We start from the raw sequence: 17,251 nt of genomic DNA on the forward strand, positions 1-17,251 counted from the left end.
TCAGCCAATCAGGAGTGAGGGGGGCCAGAGCCAAAGCAGCTTCTTGCTGTGGGGGCACTTGCCTGAAGGGAGGAGCCAGAGAAGAGGAGGATCCAGGCGGCTCTGTGCAAAACCAACTGCACAGAGGAGGTAAGTGTAACATCTTATCATTTTTTATTTTTTTTAGAGACTTTACAGTCTCTTTACACTTCCTTATCCCCAGCAGCATGTACTCATCTTTCCTTTTCTCCCCTTCTGCTCTGTTCAGCTGCTGATGTGAAGAAAATGCCCTTTTGGCTATGGAGAAACAATGGACTTTTCCCATGTGATGGTGTTCCGTGATTGGCCTGCTCACACGAGGAAAGCCCTCAGCCATTTGTTAGCTTTGGCTGGAGCTTTCATAGACCTTTCTTTGTTCACTCCGAGAGATTGAACTTAGTTGCAGAAGGAGAGGAGTTTGTGCTGTTGTGGAAAATGAATATATTTTAGATTGCAGGTATTAAAGTAACGTCTGCTTTTCATTGTAAAAGCACAGAGCTACTTTAATAGGCTTTTCACTTTTGCAGTCAAACTGCGATAACATCTACAATGATCGTTACGGGTTCCTACTTACACAGCATAACTCATATTTAAAATTGCTTACATTCTTACTTTTTAAAACTCCAAAACTGAAGTTTACTTCTTCTATGTAGTGTTAAGGAGTGGCCTCTCTGCAGATATGTGAACCAGCTCCAAAGAGAGCCGGTCACAATCTCCTGACATGTGAATTGGATACAGGGAAAACCGCATCCAATGAGCAGTAGTGTGAACCAAGCCGAATACCTGCAATAGGTTTCTGAGAAACACAGGGGTACATAGAGATTCTGCATCTATCTTTCAACAAAAACAATGAATTTAAACCTACACAGCTATCCTAAAAGTCCTTGCTTGGTTGCCTTTTTCATTTCTGTGTTGGAAAATATTTCGTTTAGAAAACAAATCCCAGAAACACATCATTTTAAGTTTAATGAAAAGCAAACTATACAGCTTTGCTTATTTTAATTAATTTCAAGCAAACATTCTGCACAGTCTCAGTAGGTTGTGTGAACTGAACATTTTGGTGATTTAGTCATAACATTTTGATATGTCTTTGATAAAGACATATTCGTCATAAGTTTCGATAATGCAAAATTCCAATAGAGGTAAAGTAGGTGAAGTGCTAGTATTCTAACTCAGTGTGAATCTCTGCTTTAGCCATGTGCACTTTTCTGATGATCCATTTGCTGCCAGGAGCAAGAAATATCCAGTGTTTCTGGGTTTGATGTGACTCTCTGTAAGTGTTGTCACATGTCAGTGGGAAGACAGCTGTCTGTCCTGTGTAAGCTCCAAATCAACACTGGGCAGGTTTTTTTTCACTCCAATGAGAAGGAAAGTATTCAGTGCTGCAATGGTTGGCTTTAAAGTGAAATTTTTCAGTGTGGTTTTATTTTTTTTTTATGGAGATCTGCTACATTGCATGTAATTTTGTTTCCCAGATGTATAAGACAGTAGGGACAAAAAGCTGCTTCCTCTTGGCATGTGTTTGTTAAAATAAAAAAAATAAAATAAAAAAAATAAAATATTTCTAGGAAGGGTTTGAAGAGGTACATGCTTTATGTTCCTTTTTAGTAACTGCTGTATGTGTTTTCAGTTCAAAATGGAAGTGTTCATCAGAAAGATGGAGTTAATGATGATGAATTCGAACCATATCTACATACACAGGAACGACAGGTAATCCATTTTGTTTTCTTCTTTGTCACAACTGTGTGACTACTTTACCTTCTGACACTTGTGCAATTTCTACAGATCTCATATTAAAGGAGAAGTTCACCTTTCGTACAAATTGTTACACCCTAAGTGCCGGTTCACACTCTTGCGGCTGCGGCGATCGCATGTTATATCGGAGCGCACTGCTCCTTCATTACATGCAATCGGCTGTGCGGTGCGAATTCAGCCATACACTTTGTATGGCTAAATTCGCACTGCACCCGCACAAAAGTCGCACATGACCCTTTTTCAGCCGCAGCAGGATCGGATCGCACAGTGGTTCACACTTATCCGATCCTGTGCGACCTGTAAAGATCGCACTGCGATATGCGATCAAACTGGGGGTGTCGTTAACATTTCATTGACACCCCCAGCGTATCGCATATTGCAGTGTGAACTGCCAAGGGTGCGTTTGCGATGCGGGAACAGGCTGCGAATTCGCAGCCTTCCTGCATCGCATAAGTGTGACCCGGCACTTAGTCGGGGTGTAACATGTTATAAAACAACCATCCCCAGCTGTAACAGCTAGTTGGGGGGAATCTCCTCCCGCTACTAGATGCCCAAATTTAAAAGCAAAAAAAATAGTCCTCTGTGAATGGAAAACTACAAGTTTCTTTTTCTTTTTTTTTTTGTCAAAGTGATTCTTTAAAAATAGGAAACATGCACCTGTTGCTCATTACTAGTAAGACAGAACTCCAGTCAGATGTTCATACTGTACATCCTGATCTAGCTGTCATTTAATCATTGGAAACCAGGATTGAATTTGCAGTTTAGAGCTCGATTTATTGGCCTATTTTTCAATTGTATTTTCTTTGAATGTACAACATAAAATTGATTTTACAGAAGTAACTTTTATATTTATACTATACATTTTTAGCGCCCTGTTTTCATCTTTACAGTGGTAGGAAACGGTGTTGCACTGTAGATCAGCTGCCACAGAGTCAATTTGCCACATACGCATGATCAAGAGGTGCAGGGGTTGATTTTACTAAAACTGGAGATTGCACAATCTGGTGCAACTGTGTATGGTAGCCAATCGGCTTTAATTTCAGCTTGTTCAATGAAGCTTTGACAATCAGGATAATTTGACAGGTCCAACCCCATGCCAATTCAGAGCCTATTGCCCGCAACGGCATTGTCCGAATCAGTGCGATGCCATTTCTCTATCGTTCATTGGCAGACGCAGCTCCATATTCTTCTTAACTATTGGGTTATGCTGCCCCCTACAGGAGTAGGACACTAGTCAGGAAAAAACTTTACCACACCTCTGGGGCAGTCCCTGAAGGCATATACCTGCTCACTCTGCTATAGGATTCAGTCTTTCGGCTGGGACTTCGGTCTTAGCTTGTTTTTTTTTATTTTAAAGGGAACCTTAGCTAAGAAATTAAAAATTTTAAAACTTATGTTCCTGAGAAACTGCAATCAACAGCCGGACTGGGTGTTGGACTGGATATCCTAGATCCTTAAGGTCTCCCAGTCCAGCCAGCGAGCGTGTGCAGGTTATAGCCCCGCGCTAGTCCTCGCCATGACAGAGCCCCAATGAATGGGGGCTGGCCCGGGAACACGACCTGGTTGGGCCTGAGTTGCAGCGTGCCCCTTGGCCGTCAGTGCCCCCACCCCGAGTGGAGCGGTAGTCTGTCCGGAGTGGCGCCCACCCGATTGTCGTTGGTTTGGTAAGGTTGGGTCGTCGATGCTCCTTGGAGACTCCTCTCAGGGAAGATCTGTTGTCTCAAGGGCTGATCTTCCATCCTGCTTTAATGGCTTGGCTGTTGAAAGCCAGGTATTGAAGGATAGGGGACTTTCTGACTCTGTGATTCCTACACTGTTGAAGGCTAGAAAATCTACCTCCAGCCAGATTTATCATATGTGGAAATTGTACATCTCATGGTGTTAATCGATTAAGGTGCATCCACACTCCTTTTCAGTGGCTAGGATATTGGCTTTCCTCCAAAGAGGGGCTGAGCAATGGTTGGCCTTGGGTTCTATTAACCACTTAAGCCCCGGAGGATTTGGCTGCTAAAAGACCAGGGGGTTTTTTGCGATATTTTTTATTTTTTTTTGATCATGCGCTATAAACCAAAAAAGAGCGTCAATTTTGCAAAAATAACAATATTTTTCACATTTTTTTTTATATGAAATTCCCCAAAAAAAAAAAAGTAAAAATCAAAATTTTTTAACATTTTCGGCCATTTGTTTTATGCTACATATGTTTGGTTAAAAAAAATCGCAAAAAGCGTATTGTGATTGGTTTGCGCAAAAGTTATCGCGTTTACTAACAAAGGGAAAGATTTTTGGCGGTTTTTTTTTTTAACGCGTAATGGCGGTGATCTTTTTTTTTTTTCGGTACTGCGACATTGCGTCGGACAGATCGGACCCTTGACTGACATTTTTGACACTTTTGGGGGTACCAGTGACATTACTGCAGTAACTGTTACTGCAAAAATGACACTGGCAGGGAAGGGGTTAACTGTATTGGACAGGGAGGGGTTAAGTGTGTCCTAGGGGCGTGATTCTAACTGTATAGGGACATTGCTATTGGTGTAAAAACAAAGATCAACGGTCCTACATAGTAGAACCGTCTGAACTTCATTTTTACACCAGGGAGAATGACGGGCGGCTTGTTTACATAAGCCGCTCCGCCTTTCTCCCTTCACCGGAGCGATTCGTAGTGTGAGCGGCGGACATCGGGTCCGCCGGTCATACGCACTGACTTGTCAGTGAACAAGCCGCGGCGGGCGCGCGCCCGCCCGCAATTGGCTCTCAAGTCAGTGACAGGTGAGTGACGTATCCATATGTCACTCTGCCTGGCCGGGGCTGACCGCCGCAGTATATAGTCGTGCGGCGGTCAGCAACCGGTTAAAGGCCTGGTGTCGGCTTTGGCAGTTTTTTTTTTTTTTTTTCAGCACCCTTTAGCTCTGCATGCTTTGATTAGCACTTTTATCCAGGGAGTTTGACATGTGACTCCTCCGATACGGTCCCCTTTACCTCCGTGGGAGCTTAACTTGGTACTGTCTGTTCTTCATAAAACTCCTTACGCTGTCACAGAAGGTAGCCCTTTTGGTGGCTATAACCTCTGTCTGCAGAGTGTCTGAATTGGCGGCGCTGTCCTGCTGTCCTCCTTTCCTTTCAGGAAATCTGACTTTTTGTCCTCACAGAAGGACCTCGGAAGGGGTCTGCTGCGACTATATCCAGATAGATCAGGCAGACGGTGCTACAGGCGTATTCACTTAAGGGTCAGGTTTGACCTTTTCCCTGTGAAGGCACATTCTGTTGGGGCGAGGAGTGCCTCTTGGGCCTTTCGCCATCAGGCATCAGTAATACAATTTAGCAAGGAGGCAAGTTGGTCGTCTGCGCACACGTTCACCAAATTCTACAAAGAATATGTCTTGGCATCCTCGGATGCTTCTTTTAGCCGCAAGGTTTGCGGTTTAAAAGGGCATTTTTTCTCTTTGAGGGTGTATGTTGTTTCTAGGTGTGCTCCTGCTGTTCCTGGTTGAACTCCATGTTACCTGGTTGGCTAAGTTTATCCTTTGGGGAATTACGTTCTTTCTCTGCCTTGTTTTCTCACCCCTCATGCTAATTCTGCTTTGTGACATGGACTGCCCCATAGGCGTGGTAAAGTGTGTTATTTTTATTTATTTTTTCCTGCCTAGTGTCCTCCTCCTGTAGGGGGCAGCAAATCCCTATGGTTAAGAATGTCAATGAACTTTAGAGAAGAGGATTTTACGGTAAGTAACAACATTTAGTTTTTCTCTTGAGTCCTCTGACAGTCGCCGCCCACTCATACAGTCTTCACTTATGGGTATTAACCTTTTATCCACAGGAGTAAGCTAGGCAGAAGATTTTGTTAAAAACACAAAACTTTGCATAGACACACCTACAGGGGGCTGTCCCTCTGGTCCAATACCCCCGGCTAGCCTCATTCCCAATTCAGTTTGTCTTTTGCCTAGATAGGAGTAGGCAGGCTTCCCTGTGCCGGGGCTACAGTCTCAGCCTTTTCTCTGTTTTATTACATTTTATTTTCTGCTAAGTGTGTTTTTTTTCTTTGCACTAATAGCTTTTTATTTGTTCCTGGGCTTAGTTAGTCAGACTTCGGAAGACTACAGCGTTGCGGAGCTGGGAATCGGACTGGTTGTCCCGGTGTCCCAGGACAGAGAACCTTATGGAATCCCAGCCTGCCATTGAGCGTTTAGCAGGCTATGCGTACGCACAGGCCTCGCAAACGACCTGCGAATGTGGCTACTTCGCTAGGATGGCTCTACTGCGGTACGCCGCGTGTAGCTAGCGTCCTGTTAGGCTGACGGTTCCCCCACCACCCGGGGTGGGAGGCTTCCCATCTCACGGCGGCTCTCACGCTATCGCTGGTCGGTGAGTAACCCCTCTACTTGTGGGGTGTCTGTGGGGCCTCTGTGTTGGGGATGACAGTCTGTCGTTTGGTGTCTGTGTATTCCCCTCATGTCTGTGGGTGTGCTTCCCGGTCTCTCCCTGTCCCTGTGGGCACTATGGCGGTTTTGCTGCGCTGTGGGGGGGTTGGGGGGGGGTCCCGGGGGGGGTCCCCTCTCCCCTATATGTTCCTTTGTAATTTTGGGGTGCCAGACATGTGCGTGCGGCCCGCTGCGCGAAAATCGCGGGGCCGCCATTTTTAGTGTGGGCATGCTGTTCCGCCTCATGGGCTACAGCGCTCCTCCCTGCAGCAAAATCGCGCCCTTTCGGCACCATCTTGGATGTGGCACGGTCCTTCATACATGTGCCCGGCAGCCATCTTCCCGGAGCCTTCTCATTACATTGCATGGGCAGCCATTTTCCCTTAGTCTGTGTCCTCTAGCAGATGACATCACTTCCTTCCCTCAGACGGCAGATCGTTCCAGCAATCGTGGAGACTTTATGTATGCTCTTCTGGGGGTCTTTTAGCTTCTCCTGGGTCGTTTTTTCATGCTGGCAGTCACTTTCCTGCTGTTTGATTGTAGCACTGTTTTCCATTCCTTTTGCGGTACCTCGCGGTGCGTTCCGCATCGGTTGCTACTTAAAGGGCCAGCGCTTTTACTTTCAATCGCTTTAATATGGATTCCCAGGACAGCAAATTCCCCCAGCTCTGGTGGAGGATTCAGGTACGCCTGGGTACTCTGAGCAGAGCTCTCTTGGCGCTGCACTTGCAACTTTAGCGTCAAAGGTGGATCTGCTGATGTCTGAGCGGACTTATAGAAAAAGGCCCAGGCCTTCGCCTTCTTCTGATTCAGACTCTGATATGGTTGTCACGGTCATGTATACCCCCTGAGGGGTCTCAGTCCTATCAGTCGGAGGGGGAAGTGGAGGAGGGGGAAGTTTCCCCCGCCAGGACAGCCAGTGATCGCGCTGCTATGGCTGCGCTCATAGTTCTGTAAAAGCAACGCTGCATTTGGAGGATGAGCCCCACCAGCAGGGTAAGCGGTCGTCTTTTGGGACCCGCAGAACCCAGATATCGGTTCAGGTTTTTCCCTGTCACGCCGAATTTCATAAAATGGTAAATGATCAGTGGCTCAATCTGAAGCGCAACTTTGTGGTACCTAGGCGGTTACCGTACCGTTGTCCCTTTGCGTCTCCAACGGATTTGCATTGGATTGTGGCCCCTAAGGTGGACCACACGGGGTCCAGATTACACAAGGCCACTCTGATGCCCATGGAGGCTTATGCGGTGCTTAGAGACCCGGCGGATAGGCGGGTGGAATCTCTTGCCCGCCACTCCTATGTGGTGGCAGGTTCCTTGATGAAGCCTGTGTTCGCCTCAGTAATGGTCTCTCAGGCTGTGGTGGAGTGGACTAAGGTGCTCAGACGCACCCTTGTGGCTGATTCCGCCCCTCCTGCTACTTTGGGGATGGTCCCTCCTGCTACTTTGGGGATGGTGGACCAAATTGTTCAGGCGGTTTTATGCCTGTGTGATGCGGCCTTGGATGAGGCCCCTTTAGTCTTAAGCTTATCTGCTGTCGCAGTGATAATCCGTCGCCTTGTGTGGCTGTAGAGCTGGTCGGCCGACCAGGCTTCCAGGAAGACTGTGTCTGACATCCCTTATGCAGGGAATCTCCTTTTTAGGGACTCCCTGGACGAGTTGGTGAAGGGGGTCACTGGGGGTGAAAGCACTCTGCTGCCCCATGTGTCTAAGGGTAAGTGTTTTTTTTTTTTTTTCTCTGCGGTAAGCGGGACCCTTACTTTAAACCTAACCAGGGGTCTTTTCGTGCCTTTAGGGCACATGACAAGGGCGAATCCTTCAAGGCCTCTGGTGGCCAGAAGAAGGGCGGACGAGTCTATAGCCGCCCACTCTGGCACGGCAGCCCTGTCCGCCATTCCGGACAGATGGGTTCAGAACTCATTCGATCGCGCCCTGCAGACAGATTCTTTCCCTCAAATCTTCATTTGACCCCAGATCATTTCACAAGATCTCCAACGGGCGGTTCAGGTTCTCCTCCTCACCCAGGGGGCGATTGTCCCGGTGTCACATCGGGACAGGTTTTCGGGGGTTTTTACTCAAATCTGTTCACGGTGCCCTGGAAGGAGGGCAAGGTGTGTCCGCTTCTGGACCTAAAGTTTCTAAACCGCTTTGTGCGGGTTCAAAAATTCCGTATGGAATTCCTCTGATCGGTGGTGGCCTCTCTGAGTCCGGGAGATTCCTGGCTTTAATCGACCTCAAGGATGCGTTTCTACACATCCTTGTATTCGCAGGTCATCAGAGGTACCTCCGATTCGCAATCGAGGAGGAGCGTTATCAGTTCGTAGCGTTACCTTTCGGTCTCGGTCCTGTTCTGGCCCTATTGCGGGCACAGGGAATCGCTATCCTTGGATATCTGGACGATCTCCTGTTAAGGTCGAGTTTCAGTTCAACTCTGTTGCGCGATCTGTCAACCACAGTTCAGACGCTCCAGGAGTTCAGGTGGGCCATCAACTTTCAGAAGTTGACATTGCTCCCTTCTGTTCGTCTCCCTTATCTGGGAATGGTCCTGGACTCCGCCCATGCGGGAGTTTTCCTGCCGGAGGACATACTCTGGACTCTGCCGAACGAGGTCAGGTCCCTCAGGGGACAACGAATCCTCATCACTCAGGACCTGCATGCGGTTCCTAGGATTGATGGTGTCGGCCTTCGAGGCGATATTATTTGCCCAGTTCCACACGCAATCTCTGCAAGCGGAGATCCTAGCCGGGTGGGACAGGCATCCTCAGTCCTTGGACAGGAGGATATCTTTGAGTCACTGGGTCAGAGCGGACTTTCTGTGGTGGCTCTAGTCTCCGGCTCTGACGGAAGAATAATCCTTCCGGCCGTTGTTTTGAAAGGTGCTCACCACGGACGCCAGCCTGTCGGGCTGGGGTGGCGTTCGGGGCAAAATTGTCTGCCCAGGGCACTTGGTTGGAGGAGGAATCCTCCCTACCGATACATGCCTTGGAACTGAGAACGATCAGACTCTGTTTGCTCCTTTGGAAGGATCGTCTTCGGGGCCACCCTGTGCGGGTGCAAGCGGACAACAGCACTGCGGTGGCGTACATCAATCACCAAGGGGGCACCAGGATTGGCCGAGATTTTGCCTTGGGCCGAGACGCGGGTCTCGGCGCTTTTGGCAGTTCACATTCCGGGTATGGAATGTTGGCAGGCCGAGTATCTGTGTCGCCAGACCCCAGACCGTGGGGAAGGGTCCCTACACCCGGAGGTGTTTCCGATGCTGTGTGCGCGATGGCGCGCCTCCTCTAAACTACAAGGTGGGAAGGCTTGTGGCAAGAACATGCGATCCTCTGGCAGCCGCCTCGGATGCACTGGTGGTGCCTTGGAATCAGTATCGTCTGATTTATGCCCCCCCCCCCCGATCCAGTTGTTGTCACGGTTCCTTCGCAGGTTGGTCTCAGAACCGAGGTTGGTGGTCCTGGGGGCCCAGTCTGGCCGCGACCTCATCAATCCTTCCTTCTGAAGGTGGTGTCTGCAATCCATCTCCATGAGGGCATTGTTTTGCTTTTGCTGTGTGCGAATCCTACGCATCCTACAGAGTTTGCCTTGCATTCCTTGGATGTTGTCTGGGCGATCAGGGTTACCTGTCGTCTGCTGAATCTTTCAGAAAGTCAGATTCTCTTTTTTTGTCCTTCCTGAGGGCCTTGGAAGGGTATGGCTGCGTCTGCGGCAACCATTCCTGTCTGTTCAGACGGACGGTTGTACAGGCTTATTCGCCTAGGAAACAGGTTCCGCCCTTCCCTGTCACGATGCACTCTTCTGAGCGGTGGGTGCATCTTGGGCCTTTCGCCATCAGGCGTCTGTGCCCCGGGTGTGCAAAGCAGCGACCTGGTCGTCAGTGCACACCTTTACAAAGTTTACGAACTTGATGTTTCGGCATCGGCAGATGCCTCCTTTGGCCGCTAAGTTCTGAGTGCAGCAGTACTTTGGGGGAGACATGGCGTTTTAGCCTGCCCCCTCCTGTGGGGGTTTTTTCCCCCTTGGTTATTTTACCTTCCTGGGTTTGTTTGCTCCTGTTGAGCTTTCCTGTTACCCGGTTGGTTGCCTTTCTGGTTCAGATAAGGTTCTATCTGACCTTGAGTGCTTCATTACCTTGACATTTGTGTTTCCCACCCCTCATGTCTACACTGCTTTGGGACATCCCATAAGTGAAGACTGTATGAGAGGACGTAAGAGAAAACAGAATTTTTGTAAAATCTTACCATAAAATTCCTTTCTCTGAGTCCTCTGACAGTCGCCGCCCCCGCCCCTCTTTTGGGGTTCATGTTATATCTACTGCTTGCTACCAAACTGAATTGGGAATGAGGCTAGCCAGGGGTATTGGAATCCAGTGGGACAGCCCCCTGTAGGTGTCTATGCAAAGTTTTGTGTTTTTAACAAAATCTTCTGCCTAGCTTACTCCTGTGGATAAGAGGTCAATACCCATAAGTGAAGACTGTATGAGTGGGCGGCGACTGTCAGAGGACTCAGAGAAAGGAATTTTACGGTAAGATTTTACAAAAATTCAGTTTTTGCAGCAGCGCCACCCCGATTCCCAAAAATAGTTTCTCAACTACTTTTGGCAACTTAGGGCTGATTTCAATAAACATCTGTGCAGGAAATCAGCTGAACTCACACGATTTCAAACCCGCCCTCAGTGTGAACGAGGGCTAAACCCTGGAAGCCGATTGGTTTCTATGCACAGCTGCACTAGATTTTGCACTCCAGTTTTAGTAAATCAACCCCACAGTCTCAGTTGTATGAGAATTAATCTAATTTGTACTAAGTGTTAATGTAGTTACCAGTCAGATAATTTTTGTACTGGGATTAGATGTAGACTGCAATTGCTGACCAAAATATGCAGCGCAGTGGCCCCCCCCCCCCCTTATATTTCCCTCAGATTTATGGACATGTAATGTTTCTGTCCTAGGCTTTGTTTACTGGCATACTGACAATTTGTTTAGGATACTAGCTGGTATTAAGGTGTTTTAAATGAGTCTGAACAAATTTATTTTCTACAGAAAATATGGAAAAAGTGAAGAACGCTATCGGGGAAAGATTTGGCTATGTACTCAAAGTACTGAGAGCAAGAGAAACTTACAATCACAATTCCAAACAAGTTGGGATGCTGTGTAAATTTACATAAAAACGGAATGCAATGATTTGAAAATCTCAAACCCATATTCACAATAGAAAATATTTAAACTAAGAAAATGTACCATTTTTTAAAGAGGTCATTTTGAAATCGATGGCAGCAACACGTCTTAAAGTTGGGACAGGGCCATGTTTACCATGGTGTAGCATCCCCTCTTCTTAACAAACCTTTAAACCTCTGGGAACTGAGACCAGTTATTGGAGTTTTGGGAGAGGAATATTGTCCATTCTAGTCTAATATAGGATTCTAACTGCTCAACAGTCCTGAAATGTTTGTTGTATTTTTTTTTTTTGTTTCAAGATGTGCGAAACATTTTCAATTGGTGAAAGGTCTGGACAGCAGGCAGGTCAGTTAAGCACCCTGGCTCTTCTACTATGAAGCCATACAGTTGACATAGGTGCAGTATGCGGATTTGCATTGTCCTGCTGAAATATGCAATGCCTTTCCTGAAAAAAAGATGTCTGCATGGGAGCATACAGTGCCTTGAAAAAGTATTCATACCCTTTGAAATTTTTTCACATTTTGTCATGTTACAATCAAAAATATAAATGTATTTTACTGGGATTTTATGTGATAGACCAACACAAAGTGGCACATAATTATGAAGTGGAAGGAAATTGATAAATGGTTTTTACATTTAAAAAATAAAACTAAAAAATCTGAACAATGTGGCGTGCATTTGTATTCAGCCCCCCTAATTACTTTGTAGAACCACCTTTTAGCTGCAAGTCTTTTTTGAGTGTCTCTACCAGCTTTGCACATTTTAGAGTGAAATTTTTTGCCCATCCTTCTTTGCAAAATAGCTCAATTGGAGAGAGAGAGCATCTGTTAACAGCAATTTCTCTTACGTCCTGACAGTCGCCGCCCACTCAGTCTTCACCAATGGGTATTGACCTCTTATCCATAGGAGCAAGCTAGGCATATGACTTGTTAGAAACAAAGCAATTTACATAGACACATCTTTAGGGGTCTCTCCCTCTGGTCCAATACCCCCCTGCTATCAGCATTCCCAACTCAGTTTATCTTCTGCCTAGTTAGGAGCAAGATAGGCTATCCCTGTGCTGGGGCTACAGTCTCAGCCTTCTGTTTTATTACTTTTATTTTATGCTAAAGTGTTTTCTTAGCACTACTAGCTTTTTATTTGTTCCTGCGCTTAGTTAGTCGGATCTTCGGAGGACTACAGCGTTTGCGGAGCTGGGAGTCAGACTGGTTGTCCTGGTGTCCCATGACAGAGAACCTTATGGCATCCCAGCCCGCCATCAAGCATTTAGCAGGCTATGCGTACGCTCTGGCCTCGCAAACGACCTGTCCCTGTTCTTCAGGAACAAAAGCCCGCGAGGTGGCTACCTCGCTAGAACGCCTCAACCGCGGTTCCGTGCATTGCTAGAGTCCTGTTTGGCTGACTGCACCCCCGCCACCTGGGGTGGGAGGTTTCCCTTCGCAGAGAGGTGCCCACGCCATCATGGATCGGTGAGTACATTCTGTGTGGGGCCTCTGCTGTCTGGGGATGACAGTCTGCTGGTGTCTGTGCTTTTTTTTTTTTTTTTTTTTTCCTGCAAGGCAAAATTCATAATGTGCTAGTATGTGATGCATACTAGTACATTATGTTAAACTTGCCTAAAAGCATCGCCTCACTGGAACGCTTAGTTATCACTTGAGGGAGCGTCCATCTATACCCGATCTTCATTTGGGTGTTCGCAGCTCCGGCTCGAAGACTGGCCAGAGGCGTGCATACATGCGGGAGCCACCAGTCACCGCACACTGCTCTGAAGAACATGGACGGCCGTTCCTTCAGAGCATGTGCGCTAGTGACGTAACTGGCTGCTAGGTCAGTAAATATCTCCTAAACGGTGCATGTTTAGGAGATATTCAAAACTACCTATAGGTAAAACTTAAAGCGGAGTTCCGGGCACAGAAACATTTTTTCAATGAACATACCCCCGGGATAGTCAGGGCTAGTACATTCCACAATGGCTAGCCTCTGATCTGTCCTGGTTCGCACTTACCTGTAAGAAGAAATACTCACTTATAAAATTTCTTCTCCAGCGTTGCCATCTCTGTTGTGGGCAGCTGAAGCCAGCGCGATCCCCTTCTGCGTCCTCTTCCGCGTCTTCTTGTCCCAGAATGCGCCTTCACCGGCCCCTCTCGTCACTTCCGGTGCGGTGCCGCATTCCTACACAGCTTCTGGGCATGCCCAGAAGCTGTTTAGCAGGGAATGCGGCGTCACACCGGAAGTGACGAGTGGGGCCGATGCCGTCGCATTGATTCCTGGGAGCGATGACCAGAAGTGACGGTGCAGGCCGCGGCCACAGAGGGAGGAAGTGGAAAATTGGAGAGTAATTCTTTCTACAATTACAAGGTAAGTAAAAAAAAAAAAATCTTAACTATCCAATTCCTTTTCAGGTGAAGCAAAGCAAGCGGATGGCCACAATCGATTAGGTCGATTTTGTGCCCGGAACTCCGCTTTAAAATATGGAAAGTTTACTCCTCTTTAACTTGCATTTTTGGATGGCACAGCGAACTGTGTATATAGACTGTGATTTCTGGAAGTAATCCTGAGCCCATGAAGTGCTGTCCTGAGGGCCTGAAGATTACAGGCATCAAATACTGTGTTTTGGCTTGTCTCTTGTGTACAGAGATTTCTCCAGATTTCTAGAATCTTTAGATATATTGCACCTGTAGATGATCATATATTTAAATTCTTTGCAATTTTACGTTAAGCAGCATTATTTTTAAATCGACAATTTTTAGATGCAGCTTTTCAAAAATAGGTGATCCTCTGCCCATCTATACTTCTGAGACACTCTCACTCTCTAAGATGCTCTTTTTATACTAAATCATGTTACTGACCTGTTGCTAGGTAACCTAATTGCAAAATTTTTTTAGGTTTTGTTAGTACCACCTACTTTGTCAAATTTTTGTTGCCCTGTCCCAACTTTTGAGACTTGTTGCTGCCATCCATTTCGATTTTTTTTTATTTTTTTTTTTTTATTAGTTTAAACCTCTTGATATAACTTCTATTGTGAATAAAATGTGGGTTTGAGATTTTGAAATCATTGCATTCTGTAGATTTTACACAGCGTCCCAACGTTTTTGGGATTGTAGAAACATTTATTTAGCTCAGATATTAAAACAGATCTGTTGCCACATACAACCTAATAATTGGTCATTCACATAGTGGAATCAGTTGTCTCCATGTTAAGTTTGATTTGAATGTAAAGCATCCGTGGTTTGTTCTTGTGAGCAAATGGTGACCAATCCTGCACACTCCCCTTTTTTTACGCTTGGTTATTGGTGAGTATATTCGCCTATTACAGCTATGACCCAATAATTCAGCATTGCCATTGCCACATCAGAGCTCGCTTTTATGGGCTCAAAAAGAACAACATTTGTGTAACTGGGGGTGTCAATGGCACTATGCATTTCTATATCATTACATTGCATTACTTTTTTACGTATTTTCAGGCATCTACTTTGTCAGGTATGGTATCGCCAACAATCGGCTTATTACGATTCATATAACTTTTCTTCCTGACACAATATGCAGCAGTCAAGGAAATGTGCAGATTGGTAGATGGCACATAGACAAAGATATTTATAATGGGCCTTATTCTGATTTGACATTGTGTGCAATGTATCCTCTCCTTTTTTATACACTTAATGATATTTCTTTTTCATTGTAGAATAATGGCTACACTGCCTTGTCAGACTCGTACCTTCCCAGTTATTATGGTCCAGCCATTGGTTTCTCCTACTCTCTGAACGATGCTGCCTGGTCTACTGGAGGAGACCCGCCACCAACCATGCCTTTTCTTGCTTCCTATGGACAGTTGGGCAGCGGTGAGCCTCACTTTTTGCCAGATGCCATGTTTGGACCTCTAAGCAGTGCCCCTTTTTTGGGACAACCTGGATTTAACTTTTTTCCTAGTAGCATGGACTTTTCAGCCTGGGGTAGTGGAGGAAATTCTCCTGGTGCATCTGCTCCGAGTTCTGGTTATGGGGGTAGCTATGCATATGCTCCAAGCACTTTGGGAGGAGCTGTTTTGGATGAGCAGACCAGTTTTGGTGGTGGCAAAGCAGTTGGCAGTCTAGAGCAGAGCATGGGGACATTAAAACTGGGAGAAGGCAATGGTATCAAAACAGGTGTAAACCTCCCACCTGCAACAATTGCTCCACCAAAGCAGGCATCGTGGGCGGATATTGCCAGTAAACCTGCCAAGCAGAGTATTGGAAAGGCTCTTCCTCCACCAGTGAAACACAACATGGAGATTGGAACTTGGGAAAACAAAGCACCCTCCAATAGCTGCCAACCACCATCGCCTCCAGTGGCACAACAGCCTACAGTGACTCCATCTTCACATGCTCCTGCACGTTGGTCAGCACCACGCAATCGAGGGTCAGAGCAATCTCAGGCCTCACATATTTCATCAGATCCTCATCCTGTTTTGGAGAAACTGCGTTCACTCAATAACTATAACCCCAAGGATTTTGACTGCAACCCAAAATTTGGACGAGTGTTTATTGTTAAAAGTTACTCAGAAGATGACATACATCGATCCATCAAGTACAATGTGTGGTGCTCCACGGAGCATGGCAATAAACGTCTGGATGCAGCTTATCGTTCTCTTAATGGCAAAGGTCCAGTGTACTTGCTTTTCAGTGTTAATGGTAGTGGTCACTTCTGTGGTGTGGCAGAAATGAAATCTGCTGTAGACTATAACACCTGTGCAGGTGTATGGTCTCAGGACAAATGGAAGGGACGATTTGATGTACGTTGGGTCTTTGTTAAAGATGTTCCCAATGGGCAGTTACGCCACATCAGATTAGAGAACAATGAGAATAAGCCTGTTACCAACTCTCGAGACACTCAAGAGGTTCCTTTGGAAAAAGCTCGCCAGGTTCTCCGAATCATAGCTAGCTACAAACATACCACTTCCATATTTGATGACTTTTCGCATTATGAGAAGAGGCAAGAGGAGGAAGACAGTATCAAAAAGGTATGCTTTCCATTTCAGAATTTGAGTTTTTTACCTATCTGTGCTTGATATTTGTTGGTGAAGGTTCCTGCAAGCTAGTTTGCTTATAAGAGAAAGGTAAATGTGCAATAATCAGGAGTGGATGAATTTGTTATTGCACTTAAGACTGTCTTTTTCTCATGACAAATGAACTGTCGGTAAGCATTTTTTAAATTCTAGCCTGCATTATGCACCCAACACTGTTTTTAAGCCCTTCTCAAACCTACGGTATCGTGTCAGTTAAAGTGGTTGTAAAGTCTGAAAGGTTTTTACCTTCATGCATTCTGTGCATGGAGGTAAAAAAACCTGTGTGCTGCTCCCCCCACAGTCCCCCCTAATACTTACCTGAGCGCCCTCTCAATCCAGTTATGTGCACTGGGTCTCTGCTGTCTCGGGTTTCTCTCTCCTCATTGGCTGAGGCGTGAGCCATTGGCTTTCACTGCGGTCATTCACATGGCTGTGTCTTAACTGTTACACAGGAGCTTGGAAGTGAGCGCACATCGGTGCCCCCATAGAGCAGGCGGCTTGCTATTGGGGGCACCAGTCAAGGGGAGGAGCCCAGGGCACTTAGCGGGGGACCTGAGAAGAGGAGGATTATGGCTGCTCTGAACAAAGCATGCAATTAAGGGCTCGACAAACCCCAGGCGTCAGGTCGCATTGGCAACTTTAATTAGCGGCCTGCTGTCTAGGATACACTGCGGCAGATGTCTTGTCGCCAGACATCCCAAGTCTCCTGTGAGGTGTGGGAGTCTCCCGCATGCGGGCACGGCACTTGCATGTGTCTGGGAGCCACAGCCCGCATGCGGGAGACTCGCGCACCTTGCAGGAGACTTGGGATGTCTGGCGACAGAATGGTGTCTGTCAGCTGTGACAGAA

General features: G+C 46.6%; 1 protein-coding gene across 1 annotated transcript in view; it reads left to right on the top strand.

The window, feature by feature from the left end:
- YTHDF2 (YTH N6-methyladenosine RNA binding protein F2) overlaps window positions 1–17,251 on the top strand; it is a gene marked incomplete at its 3' end in the record, with an annotated part of 45,210 nt that overhangs the window by 15,444 nt on the left and 12,515 nt on the right. Inside the window, exons 3-4 of the mRNA XM_082246394.1 lie at window positions 1,649–1,728; window positions 15,044–16,357. Coding sequence (XP_082102520.1) covers window positions 1,649–1,728; window positions 15,044–16,357 — 1,394 coding nt within the window. The remainder of the gene's footprint in view (window positions 1–1,648; window positions 1,729–15,043; window positions 16,358–17,251) is intronic.

Source organism: Pelophylax lessonae (assembly GCF_965119305.1).
Source record: "Pelophylax lessonae genome assembly, chromosome: 2".
Lineage (NCBI taxonomy): Eukaryota > Metazoa > Chordata > Amphibia > Anura > Ranidae > Pelophylax > Pelophylax lessonae.